Source organism: Lontra canadensis, unplaced genomic scaffold, assembly GCF_010015895.1.
Source record: "Lontra canadensis isolate GAN:19392208 unplaced genomic scaffold, GSC_riverotter_1.0 scaffold23, whole genome shotgun sequence".
NCBI classification, from domain to species: Eukaryota; Metazoa; Chordata; class Mammalia; order Carnivora; family Mustelidae; genus Lontra; species Lontra canadensis.
Window position 1 is genome coordinate 11,565,160 of NW_022631017.1, and position 24,577 is coordinate 11,589,736.

At 51.2% G+C, this 24,577-nt stretch overlaps 1 protein-coding gene across 2 annotated transcripts in view; it reads left to right on the forward strand.

The window, feature by feature from the left end:
- The window catches only part of CPNE5 (copine 5), an 89,307-nt gene that overhangs the window by 21,623 nt on the left and 43,107 nt on the right, over window positions 1–24,577 (forward strand). Inside the window, exons 4-9 of one of the 2 annotated variants that reach the window (XM_032862351.1) lie at window positions 15,772–15,875; window positions 17,308–17,347; window positions 17,577–17,653; window positions 19,388–19,447; window positions 21,603–21,653; window positions 21,946–22,009. In XM_032862351.1, the coding sequence (XP_032718242.1) occupies window positions 15,772–15,875; window positions 17,308–17,347; window positions 17,577–17,653; window positions 19,388–19,447; window positions 21,603–21,653; window positions 21,946–22,009 (396 nt within the window). The remainder of the gene's footprint in view (window positions 1–15,771; window positions 15,876–17,307; window positions 17,348–17,576; window positions 17,654–19,387; window positions 19,448–21,602; window positions 21,654–21,945; window positions 22,010–24,577) is intronic. The other variant, XM_032862352.1, reaches the window with a different exon arrangement.

Consider the following 24,577-nt stretch of genomic DNA (forward strand, 5'->3'; position numbering starts at 1 on the left):
TGAACTTGACGTCTAGAACACAGCATTCCCATCCTAGCTCTGAGATTTACTTTGGGACATGGGTGAGGTCTTTATCTTTTCCGAGTCTCAGCTTACTCATCTGTAAAATGGGACTCAGAGTCCTCCTTAGGAGACCAGCTAAAATAACGCTTCTGAAAATACCGGAAGTACTAATGGCAATGTGCTATTACCCAGCTTGAGCACCCAAGTGCTCTGTCACAGTGGGAACAGCCGTATGTGGAGACCCTGTGGACTTTACCAAACCCAAGTCCCCTTCTCAGTCTGGGGCTCCAGGACCCAATTGGCTCTAAGGAGTGAGGGCTTCCAGGAAAAGGGAAACATCTCATCCTTGTGTGGGAGGGGTCCTTCCTCAGGAGGGGCTCTTCCAGGAAATGCTGGACGGAGGGAGGCCTTTGTCACTGTGCTGTGTCCAAATAGCATGGCTGTGTGGCACGCTGGCACAGTGGGGGACCCCCACTCCCTGTCCCTCTAGTGCTTTTGTCCCAGGGTGTCTCTTCATAGTCTGCCCACAACACCCTGCGTCTCTGTGTGGTGGCCTGTCTGGCTCTTGCCCCCTTCCAAACCCCCGTCTTCCTCCCTGGCTCTGGCCTTGAATTTCACCCCCATGCTCACCCCCAGCAGCCAGCGTTTTTTCTGCTTCTCCTGAACAGAAAAGGGCCTTTTCGTGGTTCCAGTGGCTTTCAAAATCACAGCTCAGCCATTCAGCCGTTTCCCAAGCCTGGGAGACGAACATCAGCTTCTTAGCTTGGTGTCCAAACCTCTCCCACTTGGGCTACCCCAAAATTGGCTGTATGGAGGAACTGGCATGGAGTGAGCCCCTGCAGGTGCGCTCCTGGCTTGTCCCTAAGGCTGCAGCCTCTGTGAGGAGCTGCGATGGGTCCATGTCACAGCTGGGAAACTGAAGCCGGGAAGGTTGAAGCGGCTTGTCCACGGCCACGCTATGAATTGGCTCAGGATTGGGATTCACATCTGTGTGGAAGCCACCTAAGCCTGGATGGCTGTCCAGAGCTGCCAGCCCTTTTGGGGGTACCAGCTCTGCTTCCACACAACCTTGACCCTGGAGCCCGCATAACCATGAAAGCCGGACTCAGGCTGACTTCTGCCGTGTGCACCCGCTGGCTAAGTTGAACCATATGGATTTGCAGTTTGAAAATTTGGGGAAAAAATTGGCAATTTCATGTCATCTGATGGTCAAGTTAGACGCTCATCTAATATTAGCAAGTGGCCCCTAGTGACCTGCTTGTCCTTATCAGCAAAGTGAGGTCCCCGGGGCCTGCTTGTTGCCTTAAGGCACACTGGAGGCCGGCAGATGAGAGCTGATGTTCCGGCACCAGGGAGGGTCAGGCAGCCTCCGCTGGCAGGAGAGCCCTGGGGTATCAGAAGCCCAGGCCCACTCCCAAGGCATGAGGTCTCTGCAGGTTCTCACACTGTGTTTGTACAAGTGCTTACAGGCTTGTAAGGCACTTCAGCCATATGTGTGTCTCTACATACCTTCCTGTTGCAGTGAAAAATGATTGGTAACCTCCTTCTGTGAAAAGGGTTCTCCAGTGCCAGAGAGATAATGTATTGGAGATGACATCTCCTAGTTTGGGCTTTCAAATGTGACAGCCTCCCTAGGATGGATGAAACTCATTAAAATTTTTTTTTACTTTATTTTATTTCTTTAGAAGATTTTTCACTTATTTATTAGAGAGGGAGAGAGAGAGTGCGAGCAGAGGGAGGCGTGGAGGGAGGGGCAGAGGATGAAGCAGACTCCAGTTGAGCAGGGACGGGCTCGTCCCTGCAGGACTCGATCTCAGGACTCTGGGATCATGACCTGAGTCAAAGGCAGACCCTTCACTGACTGAGTCACCCAGGCACCCCAAAATTAACTTTAAATAATATATTATAGACAATAGAACAAAAGCCAAGCTGTTGGACTCCAGGCTTTTCCCACCTCACAGTGTGTCCCCCTGCCTTCTTCCCTAGCTCTGTCCCTCCTCTTGCACCTGGACATTCAGAGTCTGGCCTGCTTCCACCCTCGTGCTGTTCCTCTAGAGGGAATGCCTTTCTCCGACTCTGAGCCATCTTCGGCCCTCTCTGAGCACCCTCAGGCAACCCTATCCCAGCAGCCAAGATGGTGGCCCAATAACTCTGATGGTTTAAGGTACTCAAAGAATCAGCCAAGATGGTTGAAAAATCTGCCTTGTTACAGCAGAATTCCTTTAGAATGTTCCTGGTGTGTGCCTAACATCACATCTCCTACTTGTTCCCAATCCTTAGAACGGCTTTTATCTCCAGACCTCAGAGAGGTGACGGAACTTGGCCCAGGTGACAAGGCTAGGAAACCAGGGTTCTCTCCCTATTGAATCACAGAGGAGGGGTGGTGTCGTGGGCAGTTCCTGGGTTTGGGTCAGGACCTTGGTCTTAGAACTATGTGACCTTGAACTAGGCACTTATCTTTTTGGACCCTCTGTTTCTCACCTGTAAAATGGGCAACTAGCAATACTTACTGGCTGGATTTTGTAAGTGTTAGAGAGAACATAGGATAAGGTGGAGGAAACAGGTAGGCGGTTGGTAAGAGGTAGCTATTGTTCATAGTACCATTGATGGGCTGTGGGTGTGGGGCAACGTAGCACCTCCGTCCCAGGTAACCCCTTCTATATATAGATAGCAACAGGGAGTCAAAGAGGCAAAGTAACTCGAATAAAGGACTGTGATATCCTCCAGGGTACAAAGCTGTAGCAGCAAGGTCCCTGCCCTCAGAGAACTTATGGGTAGCTGGGGAGACCAGACACAGATATGGAAGGAACTAAAAGCCTTGTTTTCTTCATTCTGGTGAGAGTGTTGTAGCAGATCCTCTCCAAGGCCCCAAGTTCCAGAACGTAGCTAGGCCAGGAATCACCCAAGCAGTTTAGATGTGAATTCTCAGCTCTTCACAGCTGGGAGAGGGCCGGGAGGGCCTGAAGGGCTTCCAAGGGTAGGTGGCACCAGACTTGGGAATTGAAAGGTAGTGGGGAGAAGAAAGAGCATTCTGGGAACGGAGCTTGCCATGAGCGAAGCCTGGTGGTGGAAACGTCCTGTGTGTCTGGGAGCTGGCGGTGACTCAGTCTGGCTATGGCCCGGGCTGTGTTGGAGGGAGGGGAGAGATGAGCTGATGAAGGGAAGGCCGTGCCCCATTGGGAACCCTCCTGGGAATACAAGGCCTTCGATTTAATCACAGTTTCCAAAGAGTCAGCAGTCAGTGAGCAAGCATTTATTGTACACCTACCATATGCCACCCACCGATTCAGACATATAGTGGAGAATAAGACAGGCAGAGTCCCTACTCCGGAGAGGCTTATTTAATCAGCAAAGAAGTTGGATAATTTCAGGTATTGTTTGATGAGTGCCGTGACAAAGATAAAAAACAGCATAATGAGATAGAGAGTGACCAGGGTGGAGGGGACTGCTTTCGTTAGGGGGTCGAGGGAGTCCCTTCTGAGGGACAGGTGACTCTAATTGAGTCCTGAGTGTTACCATGCCTATGTCTGGGAGGGGGTATTCCAGGCAGGAGGTACAGCAGGTGCGAAGGCCCTGAGGTGGGAGCAAGCTCAGTGCACTCAAAGGACAAAAATAAATTCTGTATAATTTGAGTGCTGTGAACAATGAAGACAGTGGGCAAATCCTCTAGGGTTTCATATGCCATGTAGGAGTTCAAACACTGCTCTGAGGGTTGTGGGAAACTATCTGAGGGTTTTGAGCAGGGTAGGGATGCGTGGGCAAGGGCAGTGGGGATCGTTTGTTCAATGGTCAAGAGTTTAGATGTGAAATGAACTCACCCTCTGCCACCATACTCTGAGCCCAGTTTGGGATCCCTGATGACCAACCCAGGACCCGGCCCCAGCCACATCACACAGATCTCTATCAAAAGATTTCCCTATCAAAAGGAACAAATGGATCATTATCACTGTTTTATAATGGATCATTATTACTGTTAAACTTCAAAGCAGGAGACAAGCCTCACTAGGAGGTGGGTGCCAAGGCAAGCGTGGGGCTGGCTTTCTGGATTCTCCCATTTTTGGAGAGAGGGGTCTGCCTCTTCAGGGAAAGGTCCCACTTGAGCCTCAGGACCCATGTAGCAGCCTCTCGTGGCCTTCGCTCTTGTCCTGCAGCTGGATTTCCAGGGCCCTCCCTTGCAGTCAGCAGGAGCAGGCAGCCTGGGACCCAGGCCTGACTTTGGGGACCAGACAGGTCACAGGCACCTGCTCATAATCTTAGGGTTAGGGCTTTAGAATCTGCTTTGGCACAGCCAGGTGCTGTCACTGTGTCCCTTGAAATCTTGACTCTTGTCACTTCCCTTAAACTCTCTGAGCTGTAGTTTCTTTTTCCTTCTGTGTAAATGGGATCCCGACGCCTACTCCCTGGGCTGTGGTGGGAACTTGAGGACAGAATGGCTCAGCACAGTGCCTGGCTGTGCTTGACACTTGGAAATATTATTATGCAATCCTGTCAAAGCTGGGAAGAGGCTGTACCCCCTGTCCTGCTTCTCCCTCTGTAGCAGGGATGACGTTTCCTAGCGCTGGTGTGGTCTCTACATCAGTAGTACCCCATGACTCCCCTTAGCCCTCACCATACCCCAGATGAGTAAGCAGAGGCACAGAGGGGTCCCCGCTTGGCCCAGCGCCTCAGCTAGAGAGTGTGGAGCTGAAGTGTGCTATGGTCTTCTGAGTCCGCCCGTCTGGCCAGGCTGCTATCGGAGTGGACTTTTCTAGATCCGGGGTTGGATGTGGTGTGTCGGGGCCCACTGTGAACTTGTGAGTGGCTCCTACCGCCCCTCCCCCCAGCCAACCAGAGCGGTTCTGTGAGTTCTGTGTAATACATTCGACAGGAGCCCAAGATTTCATCTGAAGGAAGGAGTTTGCTTTTCTGGCAAACCTTGAGGTTCTCGAGTAGGTTGTTTGGCAGCTGATAAGTCTCTTTTCTCTTCAGTGTGGACGTCCAGGTGCCCGTCCTTTACACCTGTGGCGGAGCCGCTGAGAGCATGGGTTCCAAAGTTAAGGTGACTGGGTCTGAATACGGGCCACCACCTCCTCGGCTGGGGCTCTTGGGCAAGTGCCTCAGCTCACAGCCTGCTGTGAGGAGTAAAGGAGCTAATTTTGGTAAAGCGCCTGGCAGGAAACAATGTGCAACAGTGACTCCATAGAAGGAGGCCCTAAGTGAGAAACCAGGGCTTCACCTGGGGGAAACAACCATTGGGGGTATCCCTTCAGACACCGTCATGCCATTCCGCAGGAGCGACAGACATTTTGGAGTGCCCTGGAGGACCAGTGCCTCTAGGGCAGGGCTCACTCGGGGCCCTCTCCGCACAGGTGCTGCTGGACCCTGGCTCAGCCGCCCAGGCAAGATCAGGGCACGGGCTGGTGGAGTGTTTTTCCAGCTACTTGGCAGCTAGGCTCATTGGTAAAAGGGCCATTCCCCCAGGAGCTGGGACATTTTAACAGATTATTTGGAACAATGGCTAATTAGGAACTAAGCCTTTTGTCAGGAAGTCTTTCATTATAAGCTTGGCCGCGGCTGCTGATGTCTGGGGCCAGAGAGGGAAAATTCTCTGTCCAGGCCTGAGCAGGGAGAAGGCCTTTGGAGCCTCCGTTCTCCTTACTCACTTCTGCCCTTCCTCACCTAGAGACCTTAACACAACAGGAAGTGGTCTGGAAGGTACCAGGCCACAGAAGTCATGGTTCACTCTGCTTGGCTTTAAGCCAGCCCCTTCCTCTCTCTCTGGGCCTGCTTTTCCTCACTCTCCAAGGAGAGGGTGGCTACAGACTCCTGCACCCGCCTCTACGTGAGGGAACCTCAGAGAACTTTCCAGACCCCAGACCATGCAGGCCTGGCCTGGATCTAGGTCCTCTGTGCTCCTCCTTGAAACCTGGGTCCTCCTTCCTGGTGCCCAGACCTCAAGCCATTCTCCAGCCTCAGGCACCCAGTTGGACCCCTGTTCCCAGCACCCAGCTCGCTGCCTTTTCCAGTTTCTATTTGAGTCAGATAGCTTTCTGGCCTCTAATTTTAATCCCAGTGAACATGATTCATGAGGGGCCAGGGCTGGGCTCTCTAGCAGGGCTTTTAGAATCCCCAATTAAGGAGCCATCAATTATATATGAAAATTATAGGGGAGCTCCGGCTGGGGAAGGGTGGGCAGCTTCGAGGTGGAGAGCAGTCTGTCAGCGCTGGCCTCCTTCTGTCCCAGGAGGCATAGCCACTGGGGGCTTTGCAGCTGGGGGGAGGTCTCTGGAGCTTCATCCAGCTGTAATTTGTAAAAAGGCCAGAGCTGCTTAAATCTGGGCTGTGAACGTCGTTCAGGTTGCAGAGCAACCCACTCATTACTGAGGTAGGGGACCTCGGTGAACACCATGGGAAGCCACGACTCCGTCACTCCTGGGAGCCCTGGTCCTCCATCCCCACCACTGGGTGCCTCTGGGAGGTCCTGCTGGCCTCCTGGAGCTCCGTTCTCTCCTCTATCAAATGGGGATGACAGTAATAACGTCTCCATGGGGTCACTGGTAGGGGGGCTGAATGAGATCACGGGTGTGGAAAGTGTTTTGAAGATGAGGAGTCACGATAAGAAGAGGTAGGAGGAGGATTTGATGGAAGGAAGACCTGAGAGAAACCTGACAGAGGGGGTGACAGGCTTCTGGGAGAACCGGGGACCACTCCGGGTGGGAACTGACCTGATCTGGGCTCCCATCACGGCCCTTTTCCTAATTAGCCATGTGACATGTGTCAAAGCACGGTCCCCCCACCCCTCTTTTCTGCCTCTCTCTTCTCATTGCTTGAGATGATTTGATTCCTTCCAGCTCCAGAATCTTCAGGTTCTAGGTCAACTTGTCAATCAGTAAATCTTTATGGAAATCATAGGAGGGGCCAGGAGTGCCTGTGTGGTCTGTAGGGATTGGAAATGTGGGTGGGGGGTGAGCAAAGGAATAGGTCAGGGGCACTCACCTGTGCCCTGTGACCTAAAGCCCCCCCCCAACAGGAAGAGTCAGCAAAGTGGAAGAGAGAGTTAGCATTGAAGAAGCTCAGAGGTTTGGCTGCAGGTAAGAAAAGAACAAGAATAAAAATTGAATAGGACATAGTCCAAGCCTCATTCACAGTACTGACCTCCTGCTGGTTAGTGACTACATCGACTCCTTACTGATTTGAAACCAGACCAGAGAGTCTGGGTTCCAATCCTGTTTCTCCCACCCACCAGCTATAGGACTCTGGTCAAGTCACTCCAGCTCTCTGAGCCTTATCTTAGTTAACTTATCTGTAAAATGGGGATAACAGCCCTGTTTCATAAAGCTGTTATGAAGATTGAATGAGGAAAAAATATGGAAAACACTTAGCACCTGGCTGTCTTTAGGGCTACATGAGGATTATTCTCAGTATTGAAGATCAGTAGCAGACATTCTGGGTCACACTCCATGCACCTTCCCTTCTGTCCTTGCCCTGGAGAGGGAATGATTTGCTCTGTCTTAGCAGTTGGGGAAATGCACCCTCTTAGCTATTCTAGGTAGCCTCCTGTAAATAATTAGCAACAGAACCCTGGCCAGTGGGGGGGTCCTAAACCCATGCCTAGCTACCCCTCTACTCTACCCTGGCTCTGGGCCCCAGAGCCCTCTAGCTGTGGGCATTTGCAGGGAGTTACCGGAGGCTTGTGTGGAAGGAGGGGTCCAGACTTTACAAATTTAGAAGCAACAGAGAAAGCTTCTTTCTAGGCTGCTTTGCTTTGTGCCTCCTAGCCCAGTAGTCGGTGTGTCTGAGCAGGGACTGAGAGGGTCAAGGGCTCTCTTCCCCTCCCTACCCTCACTAAGCAGCTTCCTCGCCCAAGGGGTCTTTCTGCTTCACCTTTCCTGCCAGTGGCAAGAGAGTGAATTTTCTTCTCCAGGCCTGGGTCTCTAAGCAAGCATTACACATTCTATTGCCTTTTCTTTTCCCCCCTAACAAAGGCCTTGGGCTTTGCTGGACCCAAGCTTGTGGGAAGCCCATGGGCAGGGCAGAGGCTCGATCTTAACGGAGTAGCTGTTTGGTAAGAGCAAAGGGACAGCCCTGCATTTTCCTCTCACCTGTGTGTGGAAGATGTCTGGAGAGAAACCACTCAGAGCTGGGGCCTTTTGAGCATGGAGGATGAGCAGAGTGTCAGCAGTTCCTGCCGGGAGTCTCTTAGAGATAAGGCTGAGTTCAGCGACCCGGGAAAGACACTCCTCCTGGGTGCCTTGGCCAGGGTTTGGGGTTCAGGAAGGACCAGAGTGCAGAATCACTAATGTAGACTTTGTTTTAGGCCCCGGGCTGCCTTCTAAGTACACTACATAAATCAGATCACGTAAGCCTTCAACAACCCTGTAAGGTATGGATAAATTGTAGTTCCCATTTTACAAAAGAGCAAACTGAAACACAGCGGGGGAAAGGGATTTCTCCTGTCACATGGCCAATGAGTACTGCAAAACCAGATTTGAACCCAGGAAGCTGGGCCCCAGACTCTGTTCTCTGTACTTCACTATTCACTGCTTTCTGGCGGGGGGAAACCTAAGATGTGTCTTCAAAGCTAGAATCATAGGTTCTTTTTTTTTTTTTTTTAGATTTTTATTTATTTATTTATTTGACAGACAGAAATCACAAGTAGACAGAGAGGCAGACAGAGAGAGAGAGGAGGAAGCAGGCTTCCCTCTGAGCAGAGAGCCCGATGCGGGGCTCGATCCCAGGACCCTGAGATCATGACCTGAGCTGAAGGCAGAGGCTTTAACCCACTGAGCCACCCAGGCGCCCCGAATCATAGGTTCTTAAAGGTTTCTGTAGGCATGCTTTCCCTTGGAGAAACTGATGGAAACCAGAGCTCCTTCCCCCGGAAAATGCAGACACGTACAGACAGACATTTCATTCGATTTCGGGGAGCCACAGACCCACTTAGAGCTGATTAAAGGCGTCAAACCTTGACTCTAATCAGGTAGGTGGCCACTTTCTATAAAGCCAAGGATGCTGGTGTGGGGATCCCTGGTCCTGGAGTGCTCCCACTGGCGCCCTTAGGGTGGGACAGCTGTGCTGAGACCAGGCGTCCCAGAAGGTGGTCGTGGGACAGCGGGTATCTTGGCCGCACAAGTGGGGGTCATGCACTTTATTGGTGACAAGAGCATTCCACGGTGTTTCAGCAGAAGGAGGGGGGTGGGGACTGTTCTTGGTTTATGTTCAGTTGAGTTGGCAATTTTATGTGTTAGGAACATGTTTGGTGAGAGAGAAAATAGATCAGTCAGGGCCCCAGCAGGAGAGCAAGTTTCCTCAGTTGGTTTAACTGAGGAGATTTGATGGGTTTCTTTTGAAGGTGTGGGTCAGGTGGAGGGAATTAGCAGGAGGTCGCCCCCCACCCAGGGCCCAGCACCAGCAAGTAGCTGCTCTCACTCAGGGCTCGAAGGGGCAGTGAGAGGAGACAGTGCTCTTGTCTGTGAGTGAGAGGCGGACCATCATTCTGGGAGAAGAGGCAGCCCCTGCCAGAACCCAGGGGCCAAGGCTGGGCCAGAGTGGGAAGAAATACCCTACCTTCTCTCTCTACCAGTCTCCCATCTGCTGGTGCCTCCCGTTGGCCAAACCCAACCTGGAACCCGCAGGGCAAGGGAACCAGGATGATGAGGTTCAAAGGGGAAACCGGGTCCCCTGGAGTGTAGAGCAGGACAGAGAAGGAGCTGGGTGGGCTGGGGGCAGCCGTGGGAGACCCTATGGCACAGAGAATAAGCTTCCAGATCCATCCAGGACTTACTGCCAGCCCTGTGCCTCACTGCAGCTCAAGAGGCCCATGTCTTGACAGAGGATCCCCCCAGTCCTGGCCTCCTAGTTGGATGTGGAATGGGGAAACCTTAGGGTCTCAGGCAGGGAGACCTGCCTGAACCAGGTTTTCCATCCCAGCCCGGCAGCAGCCCTTGTCAGGAGGGTGGTTTGGCAGGACCGCTGCCCAGCCGGCCCCATAGATCTCAACTTCTGTGTGTAGCAGAGCCCCGGGGAGCCATCTAATTTAGTCCTCAAAGAAGTTTCAAGTCTGTTTTCCCTTTGAGGGTCTCCCTGGAACTGATGATATGTAATTAATGCTGTTTAATTGATATTCTTGGGGCTTAGTCATAGAGGTTTTAGGAGCCCTTGGGAGCATCTTTTGTGATGCGTTAAGGAGCTTTTCCCACTGGGTTTTGTTGCCAGGAACGAGACATGGGCTTTGGAGAGGGTGAATGTCCTGATTTCCAGGTTTCTCACTCATCTGTACTTTCTCTTTCTTTCTCCCCTCCTGGGAGGCTGTTCCAGGCCTTGAGGTCAGGGAAGTCCCCCTCACCTTTATTTCTGATTGCTCAGCCCTTTCCCCAGTTTCACACCAAGCCCTCACTAGTCTGCACTTACCCCCATAAGCAACAGTTCTTAAAGGCTGTCCGTACCAGAATCTCTTGGTAAAACAAAGATTTCAGGGTTTCTCTCCAATGTTGCTGATCAGAAAATCCCTGTGCCCACTGGTGTTGGGTGGCCTACACCCCAGACCGTGAGCAGTACCATTCTCAGAGCCTGGAGCGTGGACGGAGGAGTTCAGAATGGACCAGAGGGAGGGACAGGCACTTCCAGGGTGCTGGAAGAGCGTTCAGCACTGGTTCAGCTCCGATTACGATTACGATTACGGGCGCAAATGGTTAATCCCCTCTCCCCTTTGCCCCCAAGCCCTATTTGCCACACATCATTCAGACTATATGCTTCCCACTGCTCTGTGCTAACACCTCATCTGTCCAAGTCCCTTCGGGCTTGGAAACCAATTCTATGTGGAATGAAATACAACCAAATTGATTTTTTTAAAAGACATCAGTTAGGTTGTTTCCTATTGTCATTAATAGGGGTATAAAATTGGAACTGACAGAGACCTATCGGCTTCTTGGATTTTCAAAATCCAAGCTTTTTGTCTTTTGTCTTTGTTCCCTTTGTGATTAGCCCAAGTAATGAAGGCTATAAAACATCTTTGGTAAGTCCCTCCTTGATTGTAGATTTCACCGTGTTTGTGCCCGGCATATGTGAATTACCTCTGCCTGTTGGAAATTCATCACTGCCCAGCCTGGCTCAATGGCTCCCTCTCCTCTCTAGGAGATCTTGGGGGACTTTGCAGTCCCACTCCAAGTCCTGTTTCCAGGGGAACTCCATTTTCTTCTCTGGCAGAGATCAATCTCTAGGGAATTCCCCTCTATTGAAGCTTCAAGTGCCATTTTAAAAGTGGCGCTGTCATCTTCCCTAATGGGTGTTTTCCTTGGAGTCTCTGCTGAGAGTCGGGTGGGAGAGAGGCAGCACAAATGCTTTCTCCTTCTGGGCTGGGGTGTATCTAAAATCCAGCCAGAGGGATTGTTTAACATGTTTCAGGGAGCCGTACACTGAAGAGGAGGTAGAGCCCTTTCTTAAAGGAGGATTTTCTCACACCTGGGTGTTTACCCAGAATACTCTGCAAGAAAGCCATTAGGAGAAATTTTCCTTTTGTCTGAAGACTAGAGGTATTAAGAATGAGAGCAGAAGAGGAAAATGCAGGAATTCTCTTGGAACAAGAGATGGATTATACATTGTAAGATTGTCACTGAATTTAGGGGCTATGCCGGGAACCCAGTCTTATTTGACTCAATATCTACCCCATTGCATGTACACAGTGGGGCTTTTATAAATATTTGTGAAGTAAATCTCATCTTTATTTGATTTTCATAGTGCTTGAGAACATTAGATGAAGTAAAAATATAATGCGCTTTGGATTACACATACCTGCATTTAGGTCCCAGCTCTGCCTAGCTGTGTGACCTTGGGCAAGTGACTTAACCTCTCTGATTCTGTTTCCTCACTTGGAAAATGGGTAGTTACTCACGGGGGGTGGGGTGGGGTGGGGGTGGCAGTGTGAGAATCAAATGAGATAATGATCCACTTGATCTAGTGAGCATTCAGAAGGGGTTCAGTAAATGTTAGTGTTCTTCTTCCATCAGTGGTTCTCAACTCCAACTGTGCGTTAGAATCACCTGGGAAACTGAGAAAACAGTTGTTCAGGCCCCACCCAGGGAGACTGGGTTTCATTGGTCTGTGGCGGGATTTTGAGCCTGGGTATTATTAAAAAGCTCCTGTTAAAGGATACATCTTCTCTAAAGGTAAAATGAACACATGGTAAAGATTTGTTTAACTTGTTAATTAAATGAAGGAACTAGTAAGATGTTACAGCTGGTTCAGATGACTCAACACACATTCTATCGACCCTTGAACAACACAAGTTTGATTGGCACAGGTCCACTGATACACAGATTTTTTTCAGTAAATGATTTTTTTTTCATTTCAATAAATTTCTTCTTTATGATTTTCTTAATAACATATTCTTTTTCTGGCTTACTTTATTGTAAGAATACAGTATGTAATACATATAACATACAAAATACATTTTTTTTTTCAAAATATTTCTTAATCAACTTCTTGTTGTCTGCAAGGCTTCCGGTCAACAGTAGGCTGGCTATTAAGTTTTGGGGGAGTCGAAAGTTATACCTGGATTTTCGACAGGGTGTGGAGGTCCACTCCCCTAACCCCTGCATTGTTGCAGGTCAGCTGTATACAGGCAATCAGGAATGCTGAAATTTAAAAATAGATGCAGAATTGGTCAGTATCAACAGGACAATAATCAAATAATTGCATTCTACTGAGCCAAATGTATTTACATTTCTACGGATAAGAATCATTTGCATTATGATGTGCTTTCTGCAATTTTCTGTTATAGAATAGCTCAATAATCATGAGGGGTGCAGATCTCGGTGAAGTCAGATGCCTGGACCAGTCTGTGAAATAGGACACCCAGTAATCTGTCTTTGTGTCAACATCTTTCACATTTCTCCCAGGGGGCTTCTGGTGTGTAGCTGGGGAAGACCCTGTTGTAGATGTTTGTCTATGGCTCTGTTGTGACACTGTGTTACGGTTATTGTTTATGAGTTGTCTCACCAATGACAGAGAAGTCCTTAAGTAAAGGATTCATGTTCTCTTTATATTCGTAGCTCAGCACAAGCTCTTTGTCTGGCCTATAGTAAGTGCTGAAAAACTGTTTGTTGAATCGGTAATTGAGTTGGATGATACCTCTAAGAAGTAAGCAGGACACGTAGTGTTCTCCCATCTTCTGATGAGGAAATGGAAGCTTTCTTCAATCAAGTCCCACAATTAGCTTGTGATAAGCTTGCGACTCAAACCCGCTCTTCCCTTTCCTCATTCAACCTTACTTCATTCAATGGTTTCTGAGTCCCCAGTGCATACCAGGCACTGAGAGCAGTGACCAGCCTTTGCCCTCGCGAGGGACCTCACAGGGAGCACCTGGGGCATGGAAGGCATGGGCCAGAATGCCTAGGTTGTGACTTGCCCTCAGCAATGATTAGTTGTGGAACCCTAGACAGATAACTTAGCTTTTCTGTGCTTTTGTTTTCCTATCTGTAAAATGGGGAGCCTACCATAAAAGGACGAAATAAGGTAAATACGGTGCAAAATGTGTCACGTGGTTCCTCATACTTATAAGCACTGGTGACTGAGAATGGGAGTCTGTTAAACAGTGGCTGGTCCTGGGCTGCAAAAATGAGGGGAACTTGGATCCTTGGCTGTTCGAGAAGCTCTAGTGGGGTGGGAAGAGCCTCAGTAGGTTGTTGTCAGGTGACATAGTAAGTGCAGCCATAGGGACACCAGGTGCATTATGGGAGCATAGGGGAGGGGTTGGGAGATGTAGAGCAGGAGCTCCCGGGGGCTGGGTCTTCAAGCATTAGCAGTGTTCTCACTTAGGGGGCCCTCTAGGAGGCTGCGGCAAGGGTTGAGTTCAGAAAATGGGGAGCCCTGGCTGAGGTCACAGGGGAGGAAGTGGGTACGGGGGAAAGGAGAGAGGCTCAGTTGGTGAAATTGACAGGGAGTAAAGGCAAGATGATGCCAGATGGAGTGCTCAGATGACCCCACATGTCCTTGGGTGGGAGGTTCTCTTTGCAGCTTTCTAACTTAAATCAGGGTACAAGTGAGTGCTGGGCTAAGTCCCAGAGAAGAAGATCTTGCCCACCGCACAGGAGAGGGACCTGTGTACTGGCATTTTTCTGAGCTGCAGAGCCCCATTAAGGGGGACTAATACTCGGGATTAATTTTTTATTTTGGCAATTACCGTCCAAATTGAAAAAAACATGTTTATGTATTCAGAAATATTCACAACTTATTTAAAATATTTATCATGCACTTGTCTGTCTTATTCATTTTGTAGGGTTGGTATCATGCCTTCACTTCATGAAACACAGAGCACACTGCTTTTACACTTGATCTTTTAGCCCTGTGTCCCTTTTTTTTTAAACAAAATATCACCAGAAATGTCCAGTGTACTGAATAGATGTAAGAAAAAAAAACAAAAAACAGATGTAAGAGAGAGCTGTTTTGATGGGCCTGATGGCCAGGAAACATGTCCCCACTGCCCTCCTCTGTAGTGCAGGGAGACCTCGAGGAGCTCAGAGCCCTGTGGACCATAGTCGAACCCAAGGGTTGTCAAAGGGAGGTCAAAGGGATATTTGTCGAAGGGATATTTGGGAGTGAGGCCTATAATCGGTCTTTTATCAAACCCTCCAAGTGATTCTGGTGCCCAGACCTCGGAGGGACTTGCCTTAAGTCATTTGGGGAGTTTAAGGGGATTCAACTATTGAGTGCCTACTGTGTGTAAAATTCTAGAGTGTCTGCTGCAGGGGATGTGGAGAAAGTTAAGTCCATGTATTAGGTATCTGTTGCTGTGTAACAAATTAGCCCAGAGCTGAGCAACTTAAACAACAGGGTCATAAATCTGGGTGTGGCTTTGTGGGGTCCTCTACCTCAGGGTCTTCTATAAGACTGTGGTCAAGGTGTTGGCCAGGGTCTCAGTTGTCTTGAGCTTCTGCCGGGGCAGGGTCCGCTTCCAAGTTCCCTTGGTAGTTTTGGGAAGATTCAGTTTCTTACAGGCAGGTTGGCTGACAGCCTGGCTTTTCACTGGGTGTTGGCCCAAGGCTACCCTCAGTTCCTTGCCACACGGACCTCTCCATAGCGCAGCTGGCTTCCTCGAAGTGAGCAAGCAAAAGAGAGTGAGAGAGGGTCCCCAAGACAGAAGTCATGGTAGTTTATAACATATTTTGGGCAGTGGCTTGTGCTCTATTCTATTCATTAGTAGTGAGTTGTGAAGTCCAGCCCACCTTCAAGGGGAAGGGAGTGCGCATGGGCAGGAGGTGGGGATCTTAAAAGCTCCTACAATCCCTTCTTCCTCCCTTTCATTTACAATGGTGACATCAAATAATTAGTCACCTAACTGTGGAATCAGAGAAGGATGGTGGTCGTAGGGGTGAGCCCAAGTTCAGCAGTGGTTCAGAGGGAAGTAAACCTCTCTGGGTGGAAGAATCAGGAAGGCTTTCTGGAGGAGGGAGCATTAACAGGATTTTGAAGAAATGGAGGACATGCCCCTGGCAGAAAAGGGAAAGCCGAAGTGAAGGGCCTGCTCAGGTATTCGGGTATCAAAACCTTGTAACTTGGGTGGAGCCTAGATGGAGGTCGGGAGAAGAAAGCCGAGGTTGGAGTTGGAGCCATATTGGGGATGGTTTCCATTGTTAGATGGAAGAGCTATTGCCCTGACTGGGGATAGGGGATGGGGGCCAGAAGGCAAGGCTTCCCATTCCTACTGGGGCCAAGACTGAGGAACTTGGAGCCCCGTGCTCTCGCCTGCCCCACAGCCTGGTCCTGAGGTCCACACCCTATTTTCTCTTGCAGTTTGGACGCACTGAAGTCATTGACAATACACTCAACCCTGACTTTGTGCGCAAATTCATTGTGGATTACTTCTTTGAGGAGAAGCAGAACCTCCGTTTTGATCTGTAAGTGGCAGCTGGTGCTGAGGATGGGTCTGTAGGGGCAGGGGGACCATAGATGGGAGGGGGTGCTCTAGGACCTGAGATTGGTAGTAGTTTCTCTTACCAAGGAAGGGGATGGGTGCTGTAACATTAGAGGGATCTCAGGTTTGGTCTGGGACAAAAACAATTAGCTCAAGTTCAGACCCACCCTCATCAGGAGACAGAAAAGAGGTGGGAAGAGAAAACAGAGGCTCCCCACCATTTGTATCCCTTAAGTGTGGGAGGACCCTGAGCAAGCCACCTGACTCTGGGTGTTAGATCTTGGGGGCTTCCCGGGAGCCTTTTTCTCCCCAGGTGATGGGAACTTCCCCATTGACCTCTCCCTCTGCTGGAGCTTATTCTGGGAGAGGGGTGCCCTCTGGTCTCCCCTCCTGCAGAGGTAACCTGATTTGATGGGGCCTTGGGCATGTGCATGTGTTCCACAAAGGTGCAGACCACCTTTCTTCTGAGGTTAAAGATGATGATGGGATTTCAGTCTGGTGAGCGGGTGTGGGGACCCTTGTTTCGTTTTTCCTAGGCATGAGGATGGTTAGAAAGGACTGTATCCCAGAGGACTGTGGACAGAGTGGGCCAAAAGGGGGTTGGGAGCTTGCAGGAGCAGAGGGGAAAAAAATGCAGTGGAAGGACATGACTTTGGAGGGACTGAGGGAGGACTTATAGCGCATCATAGAGAAGACACCATTTGGGGACATTTTGGAGAGAGAAAGTGCTAGAGCAGGGGTAGAGTAAAAAGGACTGCCCCTCAGTGGGAGGCTTTGGGGCCTGGACAGCCAATGGGGTTGGGCGGGGGAGGGGGATGCTGGAAAAGGGGCTGCAGGAGCTCCAGGTCAAGGGAGGGCTCCAGGTCAAGGGAGGGGCCCAGGTGCAGATGGAAGAGGGGAAAGTGTTCATGCCTCCCTCATTCTTGAGTGAGGAGGCCCCAGGTCAAGCCGGGCAGGCCTGGGCAAGGTGAAACCATCAGGAGGTTCAAAGGCAAGGTATTGAGCTCCAAGGGCACCTCGCCTTAGCTGGGAAGATGGGAGAACAGGCTTTGAAGGGCAAGGCGGCTCAGCCACCTGAGAACCAGCCAGGGTTGCCAAGCAAGTTTATTTTAGTTTTTCAGTCTTTAATGAGGTATAACACATATATAGTTAAGTACACAAATCTTTAGAGTCCATCCCATGATGCATTTTGTATCTGTTTACCCTCATGTAACCATCAGCCAGATCAAGAGACAGAATATGGCCAGTACCCTGCAAGGCTCCCATGTGGGCCTCCCAGTCGTTACTCCCAGAAATATCCTACCTTCTCAGAGCCTGTATTTGGGGATATGGGGGTCTTGACTCAGATAAGGGACCCCAGAAGTTCTGGACAGGATGCCCCAGCCGTCCTTACTATCTCTGTGTGTTCCCTGCAGTTACGACGTTGACTCGAAGAGCCCGGATTTATCCAAACATGTGAGTTCTGCCAGTGACTGCCCAGAGATTCAGAAACTCTCTTCAGTGCCAGAGTCTGGGTCAGCCTCGAGCTTCCCTGGGACACAGACCCATATGTCTGATGCTGCTTCTGGTTATCTCAGAGTCCGCCTACTTCTAGGCACGGGGTGATAGGGGAGGTGGGGTGGCTGTGGGTAGAGTGGGTGACACTGGCTTTTTTTTTTTTTTTTTTGGTACCCTGGGCATGCAGGATTTCCTGGGCCAGGCCTTCTGCACCCTCGGAGAGATTGTGGGGTCCCCTGGGAGCCGCCTGGAGAAGCCCCTCACGTAAGTGTAGAGGGGAGTGGGGCCTGTTTGGGTTGCTTCCCTGGGGATGGGCCAACCTCCCGCCCACCCTTACTTAGCTCGGGGTAGGGGCGCAGCAAGCCGCCACTCATGCAGGGTGATTAGGAATAGGGAGACCCTGGAAACCTTGCAGGGCCGTTAACCCAGTGAACTTGGAGGGACCCAGGTTCAGTTATTAGAGCCCTGTATTCCTGGGACGACGTGAGACACTATCTAGTCTACTCGTACCTCCCACCCTTGCCAACGTAAAGGGAAGAAATCGATGCCCAGAGAGGGAAAAGTGACTTGCTCAGGGGCACACAGCTAGGAAATAGGAGAGCTGGGATTTGAATTCAGGGGTTCTCCTCACATAGCATATCCCTCAGATTATTCACCTCTTACTGTAGGCCAGAGGTGGGTAGGGTGAGGTCCTCCTCATCTTACCCTGCCCTGAAAATCTGCATTATAGGGCTGTAAATGCTTTTAGGGGAAAGCTATTCTTCTAGGAAGGCTCTGGGATGAGGAATCCCAAGGCTTCTTCTGGTGGAAGCTGCAGGCGGCTGTAGGGACCAACTAAGGATGGCTGGGTAGTGGGACTGCCCTCTCTTGTCCCTATTTCTCAGGAAGCCCTAGGGGCAGAACCCAGACAAAAGGAGCCTGCAGACTGGGACAGGTGTCCCGGCCACATGGCAGGATGGGCAGGAAGGGGAGAGCAGGCTGGGCTGGGTATCAGCTCCCTGCTGGCTTCTGCTAAATTCGAACTGGGTGCTATCCCCTCGCTGTGACCAAGAAGCGCAGAATGCATTATGGTCAGGAACGGGGGTCTCTCTCCCAGCCCCTGGTCTCTGACTCCCACTAACTGTATGTTAACTTCAGGGCCCCTGGAGAGGCCTCTCTGTCCCTGAGAAGGTCTCCTTCTCTGGGTTCACAGAGAATAGTGATATATGCTATCATTTATTGAGAATAGGGAAAACACCCAGGTTTGCAGGGCTCTGACGTTTATAGAATTTGGGGTTCCCAGAGTGAGTGTGTGTGTCTGCCCATCTTGGCTCCCAGATGTGGGTCAAAAGACTGGTTGTCATTCTGGTCTGTTTCTTCCCTGCTGTCACCCAGCCCACCCATGGTGGACAGGCACACCTGCTAAGTGAATTGAGGAAGACCTCCACAGGAGACAGCTGGGGAGGCAAGCCTTGGGGGGGCCAGCAGGATCTTGGAGATGATGGATTGGTGAAGGAGGGGGATCTGTTTCCCATACTGAAAATGTCGTGTGTCTGTCTCTCGTCTCCCTGCTAGACCCACACACAACACCTCCCTTTCCTTGGGTCATCTCTTCAGGACTAGACTGACATCAGCTTCTCTGATCTCCCGTGATTCTCTCAGCAGTCTCCCCATTTCACAGTCTAGAGGTAGAGCTGTGGTCCTCAAAGCGTACAGCCTTCGGCTGCCCCCCCCCCTTAGTCTATGGGGCTGCCTGAGAACTTACATTTCTAACACATTCTCTGGGGATGCTGATGGTGCTGGGCCCCAGATCACAATTTGAGGACCCCGAGGTAGAGTCACCCAGCACCTCACAGCAAGGTTTGGGAGGAACACCTCTCCTTCCTCTGGCCTGCAGCTCTTGGTCCTGTTTGATGTGGAACGGATACCTTTCTCCAAGAATTCTGATGCCAAGTGCTATGGCCTCTCAGGACTGGGGGCTTGACTCATGACATGCTTTCTCTGCCTCTCTCTCTACAGGATAGGAGCATTCAGCCTGAATTCCAGGACAGGCAAACCCATGCCAGCTGTGTCCAACGGGTAGGTCAGCAGACATCCTTGGCCCTGGAGTCCTCAGACATCCAGCCGGCTCTGCAGAGGGGGCCTCAGTGTCCAGGCCTGGGCCCTGTTCCCACCACTGTGCCTTCAGCCCGGGTCAGGCAGGGTGGGGATGGGGGTTTGGGGAGAGAGAGAGAGAGAGTGTGCACTGAGTGTGCACAAGTGCCACTCTGCAGCTGGCCCCTCCCACACCCGGCTGCAGCTCTAGCATCCCCAACCGCAGTGGCTCATGGGACTTCTGGGAGCAGGGTGGGGAGCAGAGGTAGGGGCTGCTTCCAGTGGCCAGCAGGAGCTGGGCACTTGCCCTGCCTCTCTCCCTGTCCTGGTTTTTTCCACCTCCTACCTCTTGCCCTTTTCCCCTCCCTCGGTCCCTCCCTTCTGTTTAGCTTCTTACCCCACTTCCCCTCCATTGCTTCCACTGCTGGATGTCAGCCTCCTTTCAGAATAGATTCTGCTAAATCCTTACTGTCTGTATTTGCTCCCTGTCGCTGGTGGGCCTGCCTTGCTTGCTCCCTTGGCCTCCACCCCAACCATCTGTTTTTGGCCGGCTTCCTGCAACTACATGCAACAAAGACACACCACTCCCCCGCCCTGGTACTCCTTCCCGCTCCCCTTCTCCTGGTTGGAGGGAGGATCCTCATCAGAGGGTGTGGGTGGGGCAGGATAGGGAATATCTGCCCCCCCCCCCCCGGGGGCAGGGGCCAGCCTAAAGGGGCTTCACACCATTGAGCATTTTGCTGAGTGAGCATTTTGGCTGAGTAAGCAAAACTCCCCTCTCCTTGCTGAGAGCTCCTAGGAGCCAGGGTCCCAGCCGCTGGACTGGCTGCTGGGGCCGCTGGATATGGGAAAGGGGCCTCTGGGGGCCCTGGGTGCTCACAGCCCAGGAAGGGTGTGGATGCTTATTTCACGGAGAGTTATGGAAGCAGCAGTTGGAGATGGAGCAGGAGTCTGGGAGAGAACCAGGGAGGGAGGGCTGGAAAGGCAATGGGGGAGCAAAAGGAAGGCCCCAGGCAGGTGGGAGCGGTTGGGTCTGGAGGGGAGGGAAGGGAAGATGGGAAATCAAAGAAGGGCCCAGGGCCCAGAGGCAGAGGGAGGAACAGATGGAGAAACACTGGCGGAGGAGGATGGTGTGAGGATTGTCTCTCTGGTCAAACAAATCATGTCTTTATACCCGTGAGGGCCAGACCAGAGCAGGGGCACTCTGCTCACTGGCCCATGTCTAAGGGGACAAGCTGGCAGGCCTGTGGCAGGGGACCCTACTCTACTCACGTGATGTGGAGAGATCCAGGCTGTCTCAGCCTCAGGGGCCAGCGCCCCTGCCTCCTGTACTTGAGAGCCTCTCCCTCCAGAAGCTGGCACTGGGGAGAGCTCCATCAGTGGTTCTCAAAGTGTGTTCTGCAGACAGCAGGCTGGGAGCCTCAAGGCTGGCCTGAGGTGTGGGGCTGGATTTTAGCAGCTTGGGGAGATTGTGAAGGAAAGGAGGCAGGGAGCGAAATGGTGCTCCTTGGGAGCCTTTTTTGGTGCCATGCGCTGCGTGTGCACATTCTTACTCATGGAGCCTACAAACATACTCATTCTCTGGGCGAGGAACCCGGGAGTTGGAGAAGTACCATCATGAGTCCAAAGTTAAACAGCTACTGGACAGCATGACATTTTTTTCCCTCCTTCCCAGTGGCCCCTGGCCACACCAGAGACCCACAACCCCGGGTTTGTCCCAAACACTGGAGTGGAATGGGCTGGTGCCCGGGAGAGGGGGCCCTCCTGACCCAGGGGGGAGGTGGTCCAGGTTCCCTGGGGGAAGCCCCAGCTTGGGAACTCTACCTCTTGGTGGGGATTCTCTGGGTGGGCCGACTTCATATCATGGTTGCCCACCTCACTGAGGAGCTGCATGAATGGCCATGGGATCTCTCTTCCCTGGAGAGACCCCAGCCAAGATGTTCAAGGGGAGTTAGCCATGGGAGAGGGCCTGGACAAGCTACCACTGGGAGGATACCAGCCCTTCTGCTTAACTCCCTCTTGCTGCTTGCTCTCCCACCCATGATCAATCAGAGTGGCTCAGAGCTGAAAGGTTCCAGGACTCTGGGGGTCAGCTGGGTGCAGGGTGGGGTGGCTGGCCCACGAGGTCTTTTGCCCACAGAAGTGGTCTTTGGATGGAAAGTTTGAGAACCACTGGTCTGGAAGCCTCCGGGTGAGTCTGGATGCTTTTCCGCTTCTAGGACTTTCATTGCAGGCACTATACTTCCTGGCGGGCTCTTGGGGGAGCAGGGGGCGGGGCAGTTCCAGGCCTGGGGGTCCTGGCCCAGGAAGCAAGTGCTCTAGGCTACACTGCCACAAGTATTTCAGAGACTCTGTCTTCTCAGGGGCTCTGGGCAGATCTGCTGGTTGGGGAAGGGGGAGGCTGAGGAGGGCCCATTCAGGGAGTGTTTAGGCTTTGTTTGTCTTTGTCTGGCTCTCCATTCTTTCATCTTCTCCTCTCCCAGTGGGGTCCCAGGGAAGAAATGTGGCACCATCATCCTGTCCGCTGAGGAGCTGAGCAACTGTAGGGTGAGTGGCAGAGGGACTCAGGACCGGGTCTGGTGGGGGTGGGGGTGGAGCCGTGGCAGAGGGCAGGCTGCGCTCCCTGTGACCCCAGGGCCACACGTGTCCTTCGAGGGATCTGGGCAAGTCAGGGCTCCCCAGTTTTACCTGGCTGTCCAAGAATTCTGTAACATCTGAGCTAGAAGTTTGTCTCCTCCTTTTATAGCTGAGCCGACTGAGGCCCAGAAGGGATGGAACTCACCCACAATTAGTGGCAGAGCCAGCTGGGGCCCTGGTCCCCAGCCTTCTAGGCTGGGGTGCCTCCATTCCTCGTCATGGTCCTCTCTCCCTGAACCAAGACTGCTTTGGCTCCAGCCCTGGCAGCAGAGGGCTTTTTCAGTCGTGAGCCTGGGTGCTTGGCAGTTAGCTGTCATGTTTCGCTTTTAGCTCTGGAGTAGGGTGACACCCTGCTTGGGATTGAGGGAGTGAGGACGCGTGGTTGGGGTGTGCGTGTTGCGAAGCCAGAGGCTGCAATCCCACGCAGCCCCTGGTTTTGCTCCTTCTGTGGGACTGTGGAGAAGAGGGAGATGGGGACAGTGGAAGGGGCAGCTGAGCACACCCAGGAAGGGCTTGGGGGACCGGATGGCTGATAGTAACGATGAAACACAGTAACGATGATAGTTGTTATTTGTCAAGGGGTGGGTGTTTTGTGTAAGTTGTCACTATTCCTGACAACAATCCCAAGAGGTAGGTACTGTTGTTATTCCCATTGTATGAATAAGGAAATTGAGGCTCAGAGAAGCTAAACCATCTGTTCAAAGACAGTAAGTGGTAGAGTCATGGTTCTAATCTGGGTCAACCCAATTCTAAAACGGAGGCTCATTCCCAGCCTTGCATGCCTCTCTGGTTGATTAGGAAACTCAGGTGGGAATGGGTGTGTCCTCGGGAGAGAAGGACGAGGTAGCCAGAGCCTGGGTAACCTGGGAACCCAAATTCATCTTGGGCTCACGTAAGAGGGCCTAGGAGGGAGGAGAAGAAACAAGATTTTCTGACCTTCCAGGGAAGTCAGCGCAACTATGGTTATTTGTTAACCGTAAATATTTGCCGTATTAGAAAATAAAATTGATAAATTTAAAAAAATATATTAACTCATTTAAAAATGACAACAGTTTAACCCATTATAGAATAACATAAATAACAACTTTTTTGAAAAATAACTGTATTTTCCAAAACAAAAGTCATTTAGTGAGAAGAGTGGCCTTGTTTTGGACTTTTTGTAAATCTCTTTAATGTCAGGCTGAACAGAAGAGGGCTGGAGTCTCATATATGTTTCTGTAGTCAATCTGTTGTGATATCAGTGTTAGGTAACTTCTAAAAAATTTCATGTCTTACTGATATTATTACAAAAATAGCTTTGGCCTCACAGACCACCCTTTGAGGGTCCCTGGTCCATACTTCGAGAACTCTTACTATGGGTATATAAATTGTTAGCCAAGATTAATTGAGCAATTATGCTGAGCGGTTTACATGGTTGACTGATTTATCTGTATTATTATAATATGTGATATAAGACTGTAGGTCTTACTGTATGAGATATTATCATATCTGGTATATTACAGTTTTTATTTTTTGGAGAGGTTAAATGACCTGCCCAAGGTCACTTAGCCACTGGGTAGAAGAGATGTGAACCCACGCAGTCTGGTCCTAGAGTCAGAGTCTTTAACTGACAGGCGGTGGGGTCCCCAACTCTGCTTTTGGGGGCTTCCGGTGGGAAAGTAAGATGCAGAATCACAGTATAGTGATGACCACATCAGCTTATACCCAAGTGCTCATTCTTCTGGCTTCTCTGGCTGTTTATTTTGGTGGATCTGGGAACTTGATGGCAGAGCCACACCGGTCCTGATCCTGGCCCCATGCCTGGCCCCAGCCGAGGGCTTGGTGTGCGGATAGGCATTCACAGGGATCTCTCAGGAATCTGCAACTGAATGAATGACCAAACGGTTAGCACCAGATGATGGTGGAAACTCTTACAAGTGTGTATGCTGACCATCTGGAAGTTACTGGGGTTGAGACAAAGAAGAGGAAACCCAGCTGACATATAGTAGAGCTATTTAAGCTCCCTGAGCCTCAGTTTCTCCACCTGTATGTTGGGGCTGATGGCGTGCCTGCCGTGAGGATTGAAGGGGTTCGTGGAGGAGACTGGGCCTAACAGGTGTCTGCAGAAATTTGGAATCTGAATTCCTTGAAGCCTAACTTGGGTTTGTCCCCAACTTCTAGCTCAGCCTGTGACTCCCTCCCTAGTTTCTAATTAAATCAGGTAATAGAAGCGAAAGTGCTTTGGGAATTCTAAAGCTCCAGACCATGCTGGGTGCTGTCCTCGGTCTGGTTTTCTGGGATTGGCAAAACAGCCCGTGTTTAGTATTTATTAGGTGTCTCCCCCTTCCTCCTCCTTCCCCTCCCCCCCCTTCATCCAGGGGTGGTAGCCGGTTTCCTCGTCTAAGCCGTTCCAAGGCAAGGAGGTGGGGGGTGGGCTCCCTTCCTTCCTCTTGAGATTGTCAGCTCCTTTTCTTTTGGGGTGCCTTTGGCTGCGTTCTG